This window comes from Lolium rigidum, chromosome 4, assembly GCF_022539505.1.
Source record: "Lolium rigidum isolate FL_2022 chromosome 4, APGP_CSIRO_Lrig_0.1, whole genome shotgun sequence".
Classification (NCBI taxonomy): Eukaryota; Viridiplantae; Streptophyta; class Magnoliopsida; order Poales; family Poaceae; genus Lolium; species Lolium rigidum.
In genome coordinates this window covers 38,681,768-38,698,914 of record NC_061511.1, presented here as the reverse complement: position 1 = coordinate 38,698,914, position 17,147 = coordinate 38,681,768, and the positions used below count along the sequence as shown (strand labels likewise).

At 43.0% G+C, this 17,147-nt stretch overlaps 2 protein-coding genes across 2 annotated transcripts; one reads left to right on the top strand and one right to left on the bottom strand.

Annotated features, from left to right (window-relative positions):
* Positions 1-1,079: 1,079 nt before the first annotated feature.
* On the top strand, positions 1,080-5,879 carry LOC124706507 (exocyst complex component EXO70A1-like). The gene is made up of 11 exons (XM_047238174.1): positions 1,080-1,322; positions 1,954-2,159; positions 2,257-2,436; positions 2,537-2,675; positions 2,757-2,969; positions 3,910-4,115; positions 4,231-4,431; positions 4,515-4,614; positions 4,729-4,856; positions 4,951-5,097; positions 5,774-5,879. The coding sequence occupies exons 1-11, from the start codon at positions 1,080-1,082 to the stop codon at positions 5,877-5,879; spliced, it is 1,869 nt and encodes a 622-aa protein (XP_047094130.1).
* A 1,652-nt stretch (positions 5,880-7,531) lies between these two features.
* On the bottom strand, positions 7,532-16,001 carry LOC124646935. The gene is made up of 13 exons (XM_047186972.1): positions 15,801-16,001; positions 10,531-10,674; positions 10,292-10,444; positions 9,956-10,060; positions 9,263-9,346; positions 9,022-9,137; positions 8,826-8,927; positions 8,633-8,746; positions 8,489-8,545; positions 8,283-8,349; positions 8,151-8,204; positions 7,971-8,045; positions 7,532-7,879 (listed from the first exon to the last, which is right to left on the bottom strand). Exons 1-13 carry the CDS (start codon positions 15,999-16,001, stop codon positions 7,730-7,732), a joined length of 1,422 nt encoding a protein of 473 aa, XP_047042928.1. The 3' UTR covers positions 7,532-7,729.
* Positions 16,002-17,147: the final 1,146 nt, after the last annotated feature.

Below are 17,147 nucleotides of genomic sequence, written 5' to 3'. Positions count from 1 at the left end.
TGAAGGAAGAAGAGCACACCGAAACAGCGGTGGCTAAAGAGGGGGGCAACAGCAATTTTTAGGCTTAATTGCGAAAACCATGTAAGAGGGGGACAACAGCAGTTTTTAGGTTTAATTGCGGAAACCATGTGAAAACCAGGATTTGAACTTGAGACCTGGGGCTGATACCATGTTAAGCTTCATGCACTAGCCACTTGAACCAAAAGTCCGAACTGATGGAAAGGGCTAGGCAATCCACATATACACTTCACAACATATTACAGCAGTACTTGCAGTGTGCAGCAATCCAGCATCCATGTACCTCAGTTGCCATTCTACTGTCAAATAAATGTACTTGTCACTCTTTCAGTATTCCCTGTATGTGTTCTTTTTGTTCTGAATCTTATAATAGGAGTTGACGAAAGATCTGAATCTTATAATCTGGTGTTGGTGTTGGTGTGCCCGCTACTGAGTCTGAAACATCCGTTTGTCAACGTACGACTGGTTCACAAAGATCTGTGCTCCTCGCTTTGTCACCAGAAGAAACCGTATTAGGAACAGGAACCTTGCAGCGGAAGCTAGCTACGCGAAAATCACGTCAACAGGGTTTTTAACTAAGTGTTACGATAGCTGATTTAGCTTCGTAATCATAACAGATGAATGGCATCCTTATCGATCAGTAAACATTGAACCTGCTTTGAAAGCAATCTGTAATATTTTTCTATTTTTAATTAATTGTTTCATTTTTTTTGCGAGAAATTGTTTTTATATATGTGTATGAAGTTTTCCTGTACGGTTTGTTTATGTGCGGTGATTTTCTGTATCTAGTTGGAAATCATGGACCGTATTATACTGTTGGTTACAAGCGGAAGCAAGCAAGCATTCTCTACGCGTTGTTGTTTCAGACGAAAACGACCATCCACCGAAATGAAGTCTTGTTATACCTCGCAACAGAGATATATAAGCAGGAAGCTGTAGACGCGCGAGATAAGCACAATACCCCTGAGTTCGTTTTTTGGTTCAATCTTGTTCGACAACTTTCTTCTTCTTTTTTCGAAAGGAAATCTTGTTCCGCAGAGAGACAGGTGCACACGTTAATTATGGCGGCGGCGGAAGCGGCGCTGCTGCGGAAGAAGGCGACCCTGCTCCGGGAGGCGATGCGGAGGAGCGAGGCCGTGCTCGAGCAGGCGGTCGCCTCCGTCGGCGGCCGCATGGCCGCAGTCGACGCGGCCGTGCGCCCCGCGCAGGAGAGGACAAGGAACGCGTGCATACTCCACGACAACGTCGCCAGGAGTATCCAGGCGGTCCAGGACATCGTGTGGCAGTTCGACCTAGTGCGCGAGGTACGTACGCTGCTCACCGTTCTTTTCGCTTCTTCTTCGCCGTCGGCGTCGTGGTTCCATCCGCTTCATCTGCGTGTCTGCTTCTACACACAGTAATGTGTAGATTCCCACTACCTCCATCTATGAAAAGATGTATATATTTTGAAATGTCAAACTTAACTACGTAAAATTTAACCAAGTATTTAGAAAAGCCATTAAAAGTTATAGTACAAAATCAATGTAGATAGGCTAGAATGCTAGATACATTATAAATAGATTTCATAGAACAAGTATATAGCATTATAATGTTGGTAACTTTTTTCTGAAAACTTGGTCAATCCTTATGACTTCTGAAAAACAGGCTTCCTTTTTATTTATTGTAGTTGTATACGCTTATTTTCAGAAACGTAGCGCCGAGGCCTTTTTTTTCCTAGTTTGTTGTATGTGTGTAGGCCTGATGCTGCCTCTCCAAAGGCTACATTAATTGGGAGACGCTATTTGAGATAATGCTAGTTTTATATAGGCCATCGCGCTAAAATGGCTCATACACTAACTGAGTAGAATTGGGTGTTTGACATGAGTATATCATCATTGTCAATTTATCATGGTGTTGGATCATGCTAACATTTTGTCCAACTTCATATTTGTACAGGCAGAGCCCGTGATATCAACTGGTCCGAGCATCGGTATCAGCGCCTATCTTGAGACGGTTGATAAACTGAGAGGCACCAAAGAATTCTTCACTACAAAGATACGTTGTAAAGCCGGCGACGACGTGCTCAGACGTGTTAACGAACTGCTCCCAAAAGGAGCTGCTGAGCTAGAGAATGAGTTCAGCAGGCTACTATCCAAATGCAGGTTAGGTTATAAATTTTGCTTCGATGCATGCTTTTCACGTGTTTATAAAAAATCTGATCGGAAACTATTTCTACCATTTCCCGATGATTCGTGATAGCAAACCTGTAGAGCTCGAGCTTCTTTTCAACTTTGTTCCAAGTCATTCATCAGCAGAAGATCCTCTAAACCCGGTTGCTCTTCCGACGCTAGTTGATTCCCGTTACATGCCTCTGCTCTCAAAGTTAGTTCAGAAATCAGTTGAACTTGGTCGTCATAACCAGATCCTAAAAATATACAGGTGCGGACTTCTAGAAGTTCTGATTTGTCTAACATACTCGCATTTGCTACTAAATTTCAAGATTTGTGTGTACTCATACCGTTTTGATTCATTATACCAGAGATATTCGTAGTTCAACTTTGGAACTTACCCTTAAGCAGTTGGGAGTTGAATATGTTACGGTAGAAGAGGTAGAGACCGTGCAGGCAGAAAACCTGAGTGCTAAAGTTGATCAGTGGATCCAGTGTTTGCAAATTGCGGTGATTCTCTTGAATTCTGATCACATAAGGTTTGAACTCTAAATGATGTCTCTGAATAATAACTGACTATCTGATCAATAGGTAAAGTTACTCTTTGCTAGTGAACGTCTATTGTGTGATCAACTTTTTAAGGGAAAACATGGATTCAAAGACCATTGCTTTGCTGCTGCAACGTCCAAAAGCCTCCTGACGCTACTCAGTTTTGGACAATCTATTGCTAAGTCCAAATCATTACCAGAGAAAGTATTTTTTCTGCTAAATATGTTTGAGGCAACATGGGAAATTCAGTCTGAGGTAAACTTTCTATTGCAGATGTGCAACTACTGGTAGTCCATTTATCTATTACAGGAAATGTTTTGAACGACACATTTGTACTACATGCCGAGAGTATGCTGTTCCCTACAGAATTCTTGTACTGTGCATATAGTTTCAAAACAAATGATGAGGCTTATTACCTGCATTATACAATATATGTAGATTTTTGGCACTATTTGAGAATGTTCTTCGGTCTTTTATTTGTGTCACAGTTTTGGATTTAGAACTTTACAAAGAAAATGTAGGGCCTAGTACACATCAAAGACCTATGTTAATTTCAAGAAAAATACCATTGTCAAACAAATCCATATGATGACTTGGAAGTAAAAGAATATTCACGCACATAGTCATATATGTTTAGACTAAGAAACAGTATATATTTGAATCATGTAACTGTCAGAACAATTTAAAGGAGGACATGCCACAACATTGGTTTATATATGCGTGCACTTATTCCTTCAGTTAAATTAGTATGTAATATCTACGACGAATATATCTTTTAACTATTGATTTTCCCTGGGGACTTGCAAATTAGTGTTGATGATTAGGCCCTCAAAAATGATAGAGATATCCTCTGAATTTTTTATGTTGCATAATTTTTTTACTATGTGTAGTGGCTGAAATTCTTCAAATATGATCAGTTTTTATTCTTCCTTCAATACACAGAATAAAATGTATGGGACAATTCCTTCGTTGGAAGTTTGTAGCTGTAGTTTTCTTAAATGGTACCTTAGCCTCAGCGGCAGCACAATTGTATTTTTCCGTTGTACTTGATAAAAGAACAGTGACACATAACTCTTCGGGTTTGTTCATGAGAAATCCATATGTAAATATATTATGTGCACATGCGTGTGAAGGTAAATAATTTTCATAATATTTAAATTTTGAATGTGTAGTTTCATTTATTGTCTATTGTAAGGTGGAGGCAGTCTTTGCGGGCGATGAATGCTCTGATAACCGGAAATCTGCAATTAGTTTGGTCAAATGTTTAGCAGGAGCAACTAAGAAAACTCTCAGTGACTTCAAAGACAACATTCCAAATGAGTCACCTAAGAGTACGACTACTGACGGCGATGTGCATCCTATTACCAGCTATATTGCAAATTACATCAAATTTCTTTTTGAGTGAGTGAAAGATGTTGCATTGAATATATTTTTCTCGACATGAACTCCGTTAATAATTATTGTACTCCATTAGCAAAAATTCTTCGTTTTTTAAACATATATAAAACTGTTGCAGCTATGAGTCGTGTCTGAAGCTGATCTTTCAAGAACCCAGTAATGGAGGCGAAACAATTTTTGGGCTTGCCTCTGAAATTACTGGCATTATACATGCTCTAGAAACCAATTTAGAAGTAAAAGCAAAGCATTACAAGGATCTTCCTCTCGGAAATTTGTTCTTAATGAATAATATCAGCTATATTGTTAGGTCTATCGGCAGGTACATACAAAGCATACAACCAAACAAAAGTGAGAAATTGAGATTTCATTAATTGAATTCAATGGTAATTTTCATGTTCTCAGTTCAGAAGTCAGGGGCTTATTTGGCAATGACTGGATTCCAAGACGACGAAAGATCGTGCAGCAACATGCTACTCAATACAAAAGAGTTGCTTGGGCAAAGGTCACAATTAAATACTCCACCTCGGCAACACAATGCATGCCCGCATCTTGTGCATCTCCATTCATGAATATGTTCGTTTACCTTTTCACCCTTGTTTTTTTTCATTAATTGCAGGTACTGGAGTGTCTCTCGGCTCAAGGTCTAACTTCATCGGTAGGTTCTAGTACGGAAGGTATTCTTGGAAGTATTGGGAATACAGGATCTTATAGCGGTACAACTTCAACATCTGTGATCAAGGCTAGGTTAGACCAAGTTTTTAATGTGCTCTATACTATACTTCTGTTTATGATGTTTTTTCTTGCTATATATTATGATTTTTCTTCCAAATATTATCAGATTCAGGTCTTTCAACAAGCAATTTGAAGAGGTTTGTGAGACACAGATTAACTGGGCTATTCCCGATATGGAATTACGAGATAACCTTATCCTTGCGGTTGCCGAAATTCTGTCACCAGCTTATACATCTTTCGTGAAGCGATTTGGGTATTTTTCCATCTTGCTCAGTTATCTTCTACTTTCCTTTCACCTTAATGTGTTACTAGATTTCTCCTTCCTAATCATTAACCAGCTTCCTAGATTTTTAGGTGTGAACTTTGGATAGAACCTGGCCAATTTTATTTTCACCATTCCTTTCCGAGAGTTTTAGGACCAATGTTATATACCATAAATGTGCTTTTGGATGAACTGGTAGCTACATGAGTGCTTCTTCGCCATTGGTTAATAGATTTGCGAGTCCTTACAGAAGATTTACTTTTTTCTGCAAATGATCAATTCATCGGTCAACATCACTAGCATCCTTATTTTCTTCGTACAAAAATAACACTATTCACCATGGTAGCTAGGCTAATGGATAATGCTTAGATCGATGTGCAGTATTAGTATATCATGCTCCATTAAATCAGATTATAGATCTAGTTTTCCGAAATTTCTGGGAAATGAGGAAATGTTTGATCACAAGTATCATCCGAATCATGTACATGTTGTTCATATCTTCCTAAATTCGGTTACTATGTGTACACATAGCCCAGTTCCGTTGCAAAACATGGACAATGGAGTGCCACGTTTCATTATTACTAGTTGCAAAGCCTAGGAATAGTTTTCTAACTTATAAACTTGTGCCATATTATCGGTTCGCCTTATTCTTGTATTCATCATCCAGGCCTCTCGTCGAGAACAGTAAGAATCCTTCGAAATATATCAAGTACACTCCGGAAGCACTTGAGCAAGCACTTGGCAATCTTTTTGCAAAGAAGTTGGTACAGTAAGTGAACAAGGTTGTACCATGAATTCTAATTAACAGTAAGTTAGAAGCTATTTTCTGTAAATTGTCAATGTGTTATAGTTCGACGATGATGATGGGCACATTTAATGAGTCTTCTGACCTGAGTATTTATTCCACACCTCTACAAACGTCTGTAATATATATGGCTACGTTTTCAACAAGGAAATACATATTTCTTGCAAATTTACCTTTTGGCTCCAATAAATTTGGCATGTTCCTGGGCCTTTTGTTCTGGTTGCTGTCTACATTCAATGCATGTTAACGATTTGGAGTGATTAAATCTTTCAATCTTTGTCGAGGTATGCAGGTCCAAACCAAGTTCTGGTTTTCTAAAAAAAAGATTGACTACATAATCTGCCCACATGATTTGATTTGAGAAAACGTGCATGATCCTATGAGCTGTTTTCTGCAGTAAAGTTTGAAATAGAAGATTCTGAGGTTTCGTAGAGGAATAATAAAAAAATCCAATTCCAACTGTGCAAGGAAAATCTTAAACCTGAAATACATTGCCAAAACATGATCCGTACAGACCGGAATTCTATATCACCTCGCCTCTATTTAAATTCATATGAACCATTCATGTGACTGAAGTCTTCAGGCCTGGCGCGGTCCGCCTGGAGATGGAGGACGGGAAAGAGGTGTTCAATTCTTGGAATATAGAGCATCTCAAAAAGTACCACCTCCAGAGCTTCTACATTCAGGATGAATCAACTATCCATTCTTCCTTGACACCCCTGGAACTTCTGAACCTATTGCTGATGAAGCTCGACCATCGTTCAAATCATATTTTGTGTTTGCTATGCACGTGCGTGGCTGGTAGCAACCACGGTCAATACCTGAATGTATCCGCGTGGACGTCAATGGAGTGGTTGCCATAGGCTCCTCAAGTAATATTTGGAAAAAAAAAATTAATTAATCTTCGAGACACCAATGCGGTTCGCTCTAATCATACAACATGTTCCGTGCCAGGGTTTTAGCGGATGGGAATTGAGGATAAAGGACAACTAGAACCCCATCGTGATGACTACTAGAATGTAATGCAACCTAGAAGCCGGATTTGTAACATTTGACTAAACATATTATCAATACTTTCACAGTATTATATGAATCTAATGCATCCTTGTTTAGTCAAAGCCAGATTTTGTAACATTCGACCAAGTAGTAGTATGTAAGAAAACATATTATCAATACTTTCATAGTATTATATGTATTTGACGTCCCTCTAGTTTTGCCGCCATGTCGTTTTTTTTTAACTGCAATAGCCATTGAATTTGGGTCAACCTTGCCAAAATATCAAAATGTCTATCAGAGGAAAATATATTTCTGTCCAAATTCTTGTGACCACTTATACAAATTTCCTAAGATTCTACACACACAAAAAAATGCACAGAAACCTTTTATTTCCTGTCGAATGCTCCCAGAGTGGATGGAAGTTACATGTTCCAAAGTTTGCAGTTGCAACAGATCAAATAACAGCATGTTCATATACAGCCTGGCAGAGTGAAGATCAGGGAACAGGTTGTGCAGAGCAGCAGAGATGCGCTGATGCTAACGCATGATTTGGTGCTGTAAGTATTCTGTAACCTGATTCAGAGCTTGCAACAGAACCCAGTCATGCAACATGGCAACCACATCGACAGTCAGAGAGAGCACTGTTATGTTGATACATCTTTATAAGATCATCATGAGTGCTCCTCTAAAGGCATCTAAAATCTATACATTCATCATCGCCATCGTTATCATCATCGCCTCTCCACCATCCAAGTACAGTAGTCAGTACTGTCGTCATTCGTACAGAGAAAACATGTAGGTGAGGAAGAAGTCATCGGCTAGCTAGACAAGGGTGGAGTTGGGAGGTGTGATGCCCATCATCCTGTAGTAGGCCTTCTCAGCATCCGCCAACCTCGTCTGGAATGTGCCCCACTCCTTCCGGCACCGCGCCCTCACCCCTTCCCATGCCGGCCTCCCATGCTCCGCCATGCCCTGCCAATTGATCGCACATGTTAACAAATGCTTTTTTGCACGCTGTAAGACCTGGCAAGCAGAGTTTCAGAAGTGAATGATGACTAATTACCTGGTTCCCAAGAGAAGGAACCACCAGGTGGGTGATCCACTGAGAATCGACCACCCCGATCTTCTCGTGAGCAGGCTGTGATTGAGGAGCATAACTCAGATAAATTTGTCCAGAAGGGCATGATTGCGAGATAGCTGGGATGGTGAATTTCAAAACCGATTTGAAGAGAGAAATGTATACCTCTACGCATTTCCTGAGGGCAAAGTCGAGGCCCCAACCATGAACCAAGTCATTCTGTGTATCCAGGAGCAGCACCAATGAATAAAGATAGAAAAAGGTTAACACGGGCACTAACCAATGACATTTTCATACCTGAATCATATGCCATACGCATCGCCACGCGTGTCTTGAGAAGACAGGAGCCATGATTTCAACAAACCTGTTTTACATCAAAGTGATTAGCTACAACGAAGAATCAGTTAGATCTCTCTGTAATAGTAGATGCCGCAGGTTGACAATCATATAATAGGAAGGCTCCGTAAACATAAGTAGGTAAACAGGATAAGAAGCAAACATACGCAGCACAAGGTGGAAGATGAGGGTCAGAGCACCACCCTGGCCTTTCCTCTGTCACCCTACAACAACACAAGTTACTGCATCAGAAAAAAGAAATATATTCAACAGCTTCCTTATTTGCTTCAGATTAGAACTACTCCACTCACTTGTGGACCTCTTGGTCACCTCTTCTTTTGGTCATCTGCCATGTTAGTCCCCGGTCAGGCTCTAAACCAGGCTGGGATATATCCAGACCATATTTCTTGACAAGTCTGATGTACCTGCAATCCAGCAACAATATTTATGTCAGTTAATCATATCAAGAAGCATTGAATGGAGAAGTGAAGGAAGGAAGCATACTCCTCCGCATCAAAATGATCCACCCCAAGGTCCTCATCCCAGATGAATATATACTCGTAAGCCGCCACAATATCAGGGTGCAAGAATCTTTTGGCATACCACCTACAGGTATGCATAAAAAAAAAACATTTAGAAGATACACATCAAACTGGAAGTACTGAAAGAGTGGACAGTACATTAGAGAACAGTAACGCACCACTTAGTTTGTTTGCTGACACTAACATGGATGGCTCGCTTTGACCACTCAAATTCCTCCCATTCGCTCACACGACCATCATAGTGGAATAACAGGATGGCAAAATTGTCAGAAAACTGCACAAATAGCAAAATAATCAGGATGGTAATCACGTGAAATGGCATATATAGATTGAATTTTCAGTTGCTATTGAAACTGGGGAAATTCGGTATTTGATTGCTCAACTTGCTAGCAACATTACCTTCTTCACTGCTCTGTTTATATTTTCTTTTTGAGCATATCCAACAGTGAAAGTCACAAGGTACTTTGGTTTGAAGGGCAGATCCTGCATATTGATGATCAAATGTAAGCATACAAAGCATCAGACTCCACAAGGCTATACATAGTTTAAGACTGTTTGGAATAATTTAAAAACCCCAACATGTGATGTTCTTAGTTTCTTACTTAATAGCAACCAGACAGCATGAGATGGACATATTAAACATTCTAATATGAACATTAATCTTAATGACACAGATTTTTTTTGTAGGAAGGCAAACAAAACCTTGAAGAAAGAACAAGCATAAACATAAGGGATGCATTGCTTCTAAGTCTGATTACTAGTTTATAGGTTAGAATATTTTTGACGATAGTCTGTAGTAAATGACCTTACTTGGGTCTTCGAGTTTCAATTAGTTGAAGATGTAACATGTGAAGGTACTCTGTTCTTATTTAACAACGACGAGATGAACATGAAGAAACACATGGTAATATTAACATCAATCCAATCTCAATGACACAAAAGAAAGAACAAGCATAAAGATAAGGGATAAATGCTTGTAAATCAGAATATACTGAAGAAAATAGAATTCAAAACACTCTCAAGATGTCTAGTAGTAAGAAATTGAGGATCAGTTGGGTGATATGAGTATGCTAGCTGCACAAGAAAATGTACCTCACTTGGGTCTCCCCACAACCTGCGCAAATGGAAGTCAGTCTCTGGCACAACAATGTCTGGTGCTAGCCGCTCAGCGCCCCTGGGGTTTGTTGGGACATAAATCTATGATACATAAGAAAAACCTTTGTATTAGGGAACAAACTGTGGTAGAGGTAAACAGTGATAAGGGAAGGATGCCCACAATATAAATGTTTAACCTATGTGCATGGATTATTCAACCAGAATGTCATATCAAATGGATGCTATCCTAATGGCCCATGATACTTTATTATATTGTATTTACTGAACTAGCAGTCCATGGCTGTCCAAACATACAAGTCATAAAACACATACCTTCAAAGTAGCGTTTGAATTTGAGTTTTGCTCAGAACTGTTCTCCTCCCTCGTATTTCTGGCAGAAGTCCAGGCATGATTCAGTAAAGCCTGCGTTGTGAGGTCAGAGCTTGTCTCGTCCCTATATGAAACAAAGCTGGATGGAAAGTGCAGCTGGCAGATTCCAAACATGCATAAGTTCCTCCGTTCCGATCAATCAAAACAATGCGATTAGCTCGATAAAAGAAGCATCATCGTACCTTTGTGATGCTCACTGTAGGGAACGAGATTCCAATGTAGAAGCCGAGGACCGCCCCAATGACTGTTACCATACCAATCCTCATACTTTCGTTTGTAAATCTGAGCACGCTGCATGCCACGAGAATTGAGTGGGGAAAATTTAGCTGTGGGGAAAAGTGCAGGCAGTTCATAAACGAATCAGAAGAAAGGAAAAAGGTAGAAACCTGCGACCAACAGCTGCGAGTTTCGCCATGATCCGGTACAGGAATGCAGACACGGGTGGTTCACACTTGCAAGTGTGCGACGGCCGCTACTGATCATTCAGAGAGACCACATACTGGTGGAGCAGCATCGCATCATACGCCAAGCAAAACGAGAGCCTGGGAGAGAAACACAGCGCGAAATCCATGGTCAGAGGCCCCGAGGATGCGGGACTACAGAATGCATTTCAACAAAGTTCTCATAAGTCACAGGATACGCGTGATGAACTGCATGAGGACCTAATGACCAACCAGAACCTGTTCTAACGACCCAGACAACAGGCGGACGCAATTTGTTCAGCCTCAGCAGCATCATCAAGCAGCACAGTGTATTGCAGTTAACAAGTGGCAGAACCACAGTAGTGCGAAATCCATGGTCAGACTCCCGGCGGATGCAGGGACTAGAAAGTATTATATTTAAAAATTCGCACAACCTGTGCATGATAAAATGCATAATGAGCTAATGACCAACCAGAACATACTCTAATGGCCTACAAGAGGCCGATATTTCGCAAATGTTCAACCTCAGAACGCTCAAACTCCACAATACGTTGCAGTTAGCAAGTAGTACTAGTGATTTCGGTTAACCGTCAAAACCTTGGTCCATGCAAGTGGATTACTCCGGCTGACCAGATAGATAATAGTCCGATTAATTTAACTAAGACCTGGGAATGAGTCCAAGTTCCAACTATGCTTACGGGAGGATTCAACTCGTAAACTGAAACTAGTATTAGTAGTAAACCTTTGTTTAACAACAAGAATAACAATTGAAATAATACTACTACTAGATAGATGACCGATACATTCAACGCTAGGTGTAGTGTAAGCCAAGTCCCACCATCTTAAATTCTTGTGAAACTCCAGCCCCCCAAATCCAGCCAATTCCACCTACCCAAAAGTAGGCTTTTAAAACAGAGAAAAGAAAAGTATCCTTTTTTTCCGCTCGGAAAGGTAGTGGAAGAAAGGGTGGAGATAAGGCAAGAAGAGGAAAGGGAATTGTTCTTGTCTGGCCGGCCGGCGGCCCGCCGGAGCAGCAGCGCGATCCGACGTACTAGAATCGGCGGAGGAGAAAGGTTAATTACCTCGGCTGCGGAGGGTGAGCAGCTGGTCCGGCAGACGAGACCACCGACGGCGATGTCGACGGGCGCCGGAACTGACGGCCGGACGAGGAGACGGACGGAATCCCGGGTCAATCGAGCAGCAACCAAGCAAGAAGAAGAAGGCGGATGCGCGGCGGCGGGTAGGCAGGAGCGGCGGCGGAGCAGGAGGCAGCGCGTGTATATGTAGGGGGGAGGGGGAGGGAGGAGGCGGGTGGTGGGAGAGGAAGTCGTGGGCGCGCGCGGCAACGGCGAGGGACGGCGAGAGTCCAACCAACCAACCGCACGAACAACAAACTGCCGGAAGCAAAGGGAAGAAGAAAGATTCACTGTTCCCTCCAACTCCAAGCCAGGGACGCCGGTTCCTTCTCGCGTGGTGGCGCGCGTCCCTTCCGACCGATCTCAACGGACGGCCAGGATGCGTCCATGGAGATGCTGCGCTGGCGGAGGAGGACCAGCGGCCCGCCCGTCCGTGTAGGGCTGGCTGTTTTTCCTGCTGTTGCAACAGAAAATGGGAGCCACCAACCTAGCACGTACCGGAGCATGTTCATCAGCTTCTCCGAGACTAATTGTACCTCGAAAACGATTTTGAGAGGCTTCTCGCATACAGAGGTACTTGGATATAAACGGATTGGATGGGACCGGATTCTGTGTACGCCATATCTTGTTAACAAATTTGGAGCGGATTGGATAACGAGCATTGGATTCGAATACTGATATATGAAACCGCAGATAGGCTGCCTAAGATCAGCTTTAAATTAATAAAGCCAAGAAACCGGCATATACAGAGTGCATACAGAGCAAACACAGTTTACACTTAGAGGACACAGAGAAGCAAGCAAACACATGATAAAACTACAAGCTTCGCTTGACACGCCGTGGCCATCGTCTTCTCGAACACCGACACCAGGAGAAGCAAGGTCGTATCACGGGTAATACGGGGTGGCTTTTGGACACCTCCTCCTCAAGACCGGCAAGCCCTCCTCGTGGCCCAATGGCACGAGCTCGGGCCAAAGCCATACACCAAGAGGTGAATTCGGTCATTTTCACGTATACACTTGATATCTCATTGGATGGCATGCTACTTCATGCAAATACCTTGTGTTCAATCAGGTACATCGATCAAGACGCAAGCTATGGAGACCAAGCCAATGGAGAGGGAGCTGAAGATGGAGAAGACGAAGCTCCAGCGCTCCAGCCGGAAGTACCGTCCCCCAGGACCGGAACTTCCACCTAGATGCCTCCTAGATGATGTCCAGCGCCCAGAGAAGAGGATCAAGCCGGAACTTTCACCCCCAAGGACCGGAACTTCCGCACAAGTTCCGCCCTAGTTCCGAAAACAAGCTCACAACCCTCGGGATGTTACTGCAAGCAAAACGGTTATTTTCGGAACTAGGCCGGAAGTTGGCCGGAAGTACCGCCCCGACCGGAACTTCCGCCCCTTATGCGGTGACCAAGCATACCACTGCATGGTGTAGTACGCAAGTCGTTGACATAACACAAGTGAAACACCGTTCCACTCATATTACATCCCTCAGAGTGGTACAACAGAAACATATGCGAGTCCAAGGCATGTCTATAGAAGGATACATAAACTGTTTACAGAAGATCAACATAGCCTCCTACTTTATAGTGAGGTAAAATTTCAAATAAGCTGCGAAAGAACAACTCGTAGTCTATCTTATTGCTAACACTAGCTCTTGGAGATACTTGGCTTGCGATAGAACTCTAGCTACTTAGGTGCTAGGATTAGGGAAGTGGTTCCCTTCTATTACTAGTCTAGGTTTCCATTCTAGCTGATGCAGGAGTTGACTCCACTGACTTTATTGATTGAGTTCTCCATCTTGTTGCAGTTGACTCCTTTGACTTCGAGTTTCACGGTAGTTTCTCCTTCGGTGACTTTGATCTAAGAAGGGGGTTCAAATGGGAGGGAATGAGTACGAGCGTACTCAGCAAGTTCATTATAGAAAATAGGTGTATCATGCACTAGCTACAGCCATAGACCAGAAAGTCATAGGCCAATGCAAGTTTTCGTAAACATTTTTTAAAAAGATTTATTTTATTCGAAAAACTACGCCCGTCAGTTTTCACAGGTTTATCAGAACTTCATGGAGTTCCTTTCTTGCCGCGTTCGTAGTTCACTTCCCGGTACAGGGAGTGACAGCCACAATTTGATACACTCTGCAGAGGTGCGTTACTTTTCCCATAAGATAACTTATCCTTATCCTTATTGACAACCGGGCGAAATCTTTCCCGTCCACACTTTTTTGGTGTGAGTCCCAGTATAAGAACCAAGCCAATTACTGCCTTCTCCGCGACCCAGTAGACCCACCTTTTTGTAAGTCTGTCCTGCTCTTTATCTATATGTAGACTGACCCAGGCATTTGTTCTCGCCTATACCATTAAGGTAGACTGTTCCGAAAATTCTTATGCTCTATCATATACACTACTAGTTGAATGCCCGTGCGTTGCTACGGCTCAATATTTTTTTCTTCCCGTGTATGTCAAGATAATAGACACGAAAAAAATTCTTGTGAAACAATTCTGCTAATTTTCCTTTAGCTAAAAGTTGCAATCCCTATTTTACATCTGGTCCAGATCCAAATCTCATGCATAAACCAGGGAATCTAAGCTCAATTCACATTAATTAACCACATTAGTAATAATAATAAAAAACATAACTAAAAGCTCCTTGATGCATGTATCAGAGTGATAGCTGCCCAGGCATTTGTGACCACTTGATGTATGTTTTTTTCTATATATAAACATATATCTTAACTGTGGTAAATAAATGATACATACATTTTCTCATTTTACAAAGTATCAATCAGAAGCTAATCATTTTTTAGGTGAAAGCAAAAGCTAATCCATATTTTTTTTTAGTTTAAAGAAAAAGTTATTATATGAAATATTACAAAACAGATATTAAAAGTAATGGTTCCTGAGAGCATCTCCAACAGGCGCGCTATATCGCGGCGCGCTAAACCTCCGATTATGCGCGCTGTAAACCGATAGCGCGCGCGGTGCCGATTTTTCCTCCGCCGGACGCGCTAATTTGCAGCGCGTGCGCGGGCTGAAAAAATGGTCCTCCACCAGGCGCGGTAAAATACAGCGCGCGCGGGCGCGGAAAACAGATTTCTAGATTATTTTGCATTCACAAAGATCAAATAAACACACATAATTCATGAAACAAATGACACAAAGTGCAACAACATCACGTAGTTCAACAACGACACAATAAAATGACGTAGTTCAACAATGACACACGACATATGGTTCAAATGGACAAAGTGGAACACATAATGCATATCACACTTCCGCACTTTCCAAGTCAACACCTTCTTCTTCCTCCTCGTCATCTTGGGTTGAAGAAGGAATAGTAGCATTCATGGAAGACACGAAGCCTCCCAGTGGTGCTCCCATACTCCCATACACACCACTCACCGAGCCTCCCATGGTCCCTCCAAACACTCCTCCATAGCTTGGTCCTCCCATGCCGGCCATGCCTCCATAGCCTCCCATGCCGGCCATGCCTCCCATGCCGGCCATGGGTATGCTTCCCATGCCGGCCATGCCTCCCATGGTGGGCATGGGCATGCTTCCCATGCCCGCCATGCCTCCCATGCCTCCTCCAAACGTCGGCATGCCTCCTCCAAACATGCCTCCTCCAAACATGCCGGTAGTGGAAGTGTTCATGTTGGCTACCAACAATCTCTTTTTGGCCAACACTTCATCGCGAAGAAGGTTGATGTACTCCTTTTGCCTCTCATCCATATGGGAAGTATCCATCAAGAAAAGATTCCTCTCCTCCTCCGCTAGGCGTGCATGCTCCTCGGTGGCTTGCCTCTTCTCCTCCAAAGCCAACTTCCTCTCCTCGTTGGCGGCAATCCTCTCCTCCAAAGCGGCTCTCCTAGCTTCAATAGCATCCATAGCCTCTTTTTCCAAGTTTCGTTGCATCTTCGGTTTCTTCGGTTTCTTCGGCGGCGCGACGGCGGCGGGGCCGAGGTGCGGCCGTTTGTTCGACGGCACCTTCCCCCTCCTCGGCGCGGTGCCCTGCGCGGCCATCTGCGCCGCGGCAGCGCCTGCGTGCAGTGCCCCGCGCGGCGGGACGAAGAGCGCGCGCGCAGCAGCCATTGGGTTGCCGCTGTCGGCGCCGCCGCCGTCGGCGCCGCCGCTAGGGTTTGGCGGTGGCGCGGCGGAAGTGGCGGCGGCGGAGGGTTGGACAGAGTAGGGAGGGGTCGGCGGGTTGCCGGAGGGGTCGTCCATCGTCGGGATCGCCGGCGACGCGCGGAGACGACGGATTGGGCGCTCGGGACGGCGACGCGGAAGAGGAAGTTTCAGCGCGGGGGATTTTTCGCGTTTGGACGAGCGTTGCCGCGTGCTATAGCCGACGCGCCAGATATGCCGCTCCGGTTTGTGCAAAACGCCGCGCGCTCTAAATTTTTTAGCGCGCCGCACCGTTTACCGCGCCTGCTGGAGCGCCACGTTCCCTCCCGCGCGCGCTATATCGGACGTTTTTATGCCGCGCGGCGCGCCTGTTGGAGATGCTCTGATGTCTTACCTAGTTGCGGGAGCAGATATATGGCTGGCATCATGAGGGGAAGCAGATATGTCTGGCATCATGTGTATAACTTTCCAAAATTTTCTATTGAAAAGTAACTGTGATCAGATAACATGAGTCTAATGGATCAGTTAATAAGCATGCCACATGAGATATGCATATAATAATTTGTAATGCACAAACAGACATTACATGGAGATTTCTGAACATAAAAAGCCAATGATTTTCAGTTATACAATGTAAAAAAAAATCATTATTTCTGAAGGTCTAGAAATTCCTATATCACTACCATGCACAAAATCATTTAAATCTTGTGCATTGTACTGTGTTTCTTTAAAAAAAATCTCCCTTGAACATTTTATCCCAGAGCTCCAAAATGAACCACCACGAGCAATAAAGTAGCGCTTCAGGCCAATGATTTTCAGTTATACAATGCAAGCTTGTCATACAGATAATCTATTTGTTTGAAATTTGTGTACAACCTGAGTGGTTAAATCTTTAGATTAAGTGGTTAAATCTTTAGATTACAGTGTACCACTAAAATGATGTCTGTATAGCATATACCGCACATACATGAAGAAGAGAATGGATACATATATCCAACCAAACAGAAGAAAACAAGACTGTATTTCTGTCCGAACGAAAGCCAGACCAAAATTTCTTTCTGAGCTTGTCTCTGATGTTGCTGCTTGTTGGTGGATGGTACCTGCTCTGATGCC

Excerpts from the sequence above, each read along its gene's own strand:
- LOC124646935 (XM_047186972.1), bottom strand. The coding sequence starts at position 16,001 with ATGGCTGCTGCGCGCGCGCTCTTCGTCCCGCCGCGCGGGGCACTGCAC. Across the intron at positions 9,347-9,955 it reads TGTGGGGAGACCCAAGTGAG|GATCTGCCCTTCAAACCAAA; the intron begins GTACATTTTCTT and ends ATCAATATGCAG. Across the intron at positions 8,546-8,632 it reads GGTGACCAAGAGGTCCACAA|GGTGACAGAGGAAAGGCCAG; the intron begins GTGAGTGGAGTA and ends GTGTTGTTGTAG.
- LOC124706507 (XM_047238174.1), top strand. The coding sequence starts at position 1,080 with ATGGCGGCGGCGGAAGCGGCGCTGCTGCGGAAGAAGGCGACCCTGCTC. Across the intron at positions 2,970-3,909 it reads CATGGGAAATTCAGTCTGAG|GTGGAGGCAGTCTTTGCGGG; the intron begins GTAAACTTTCTA and ends GTCTATTGTAAG. Across the intron at positions 4,432-4,514 it reads ATTGTTAGGTCTATCGGCAG|TTCAGAAGTCAGGGGCTTAT; the intron begins GTACATACAAAG and ends TCATGTTCTCAG.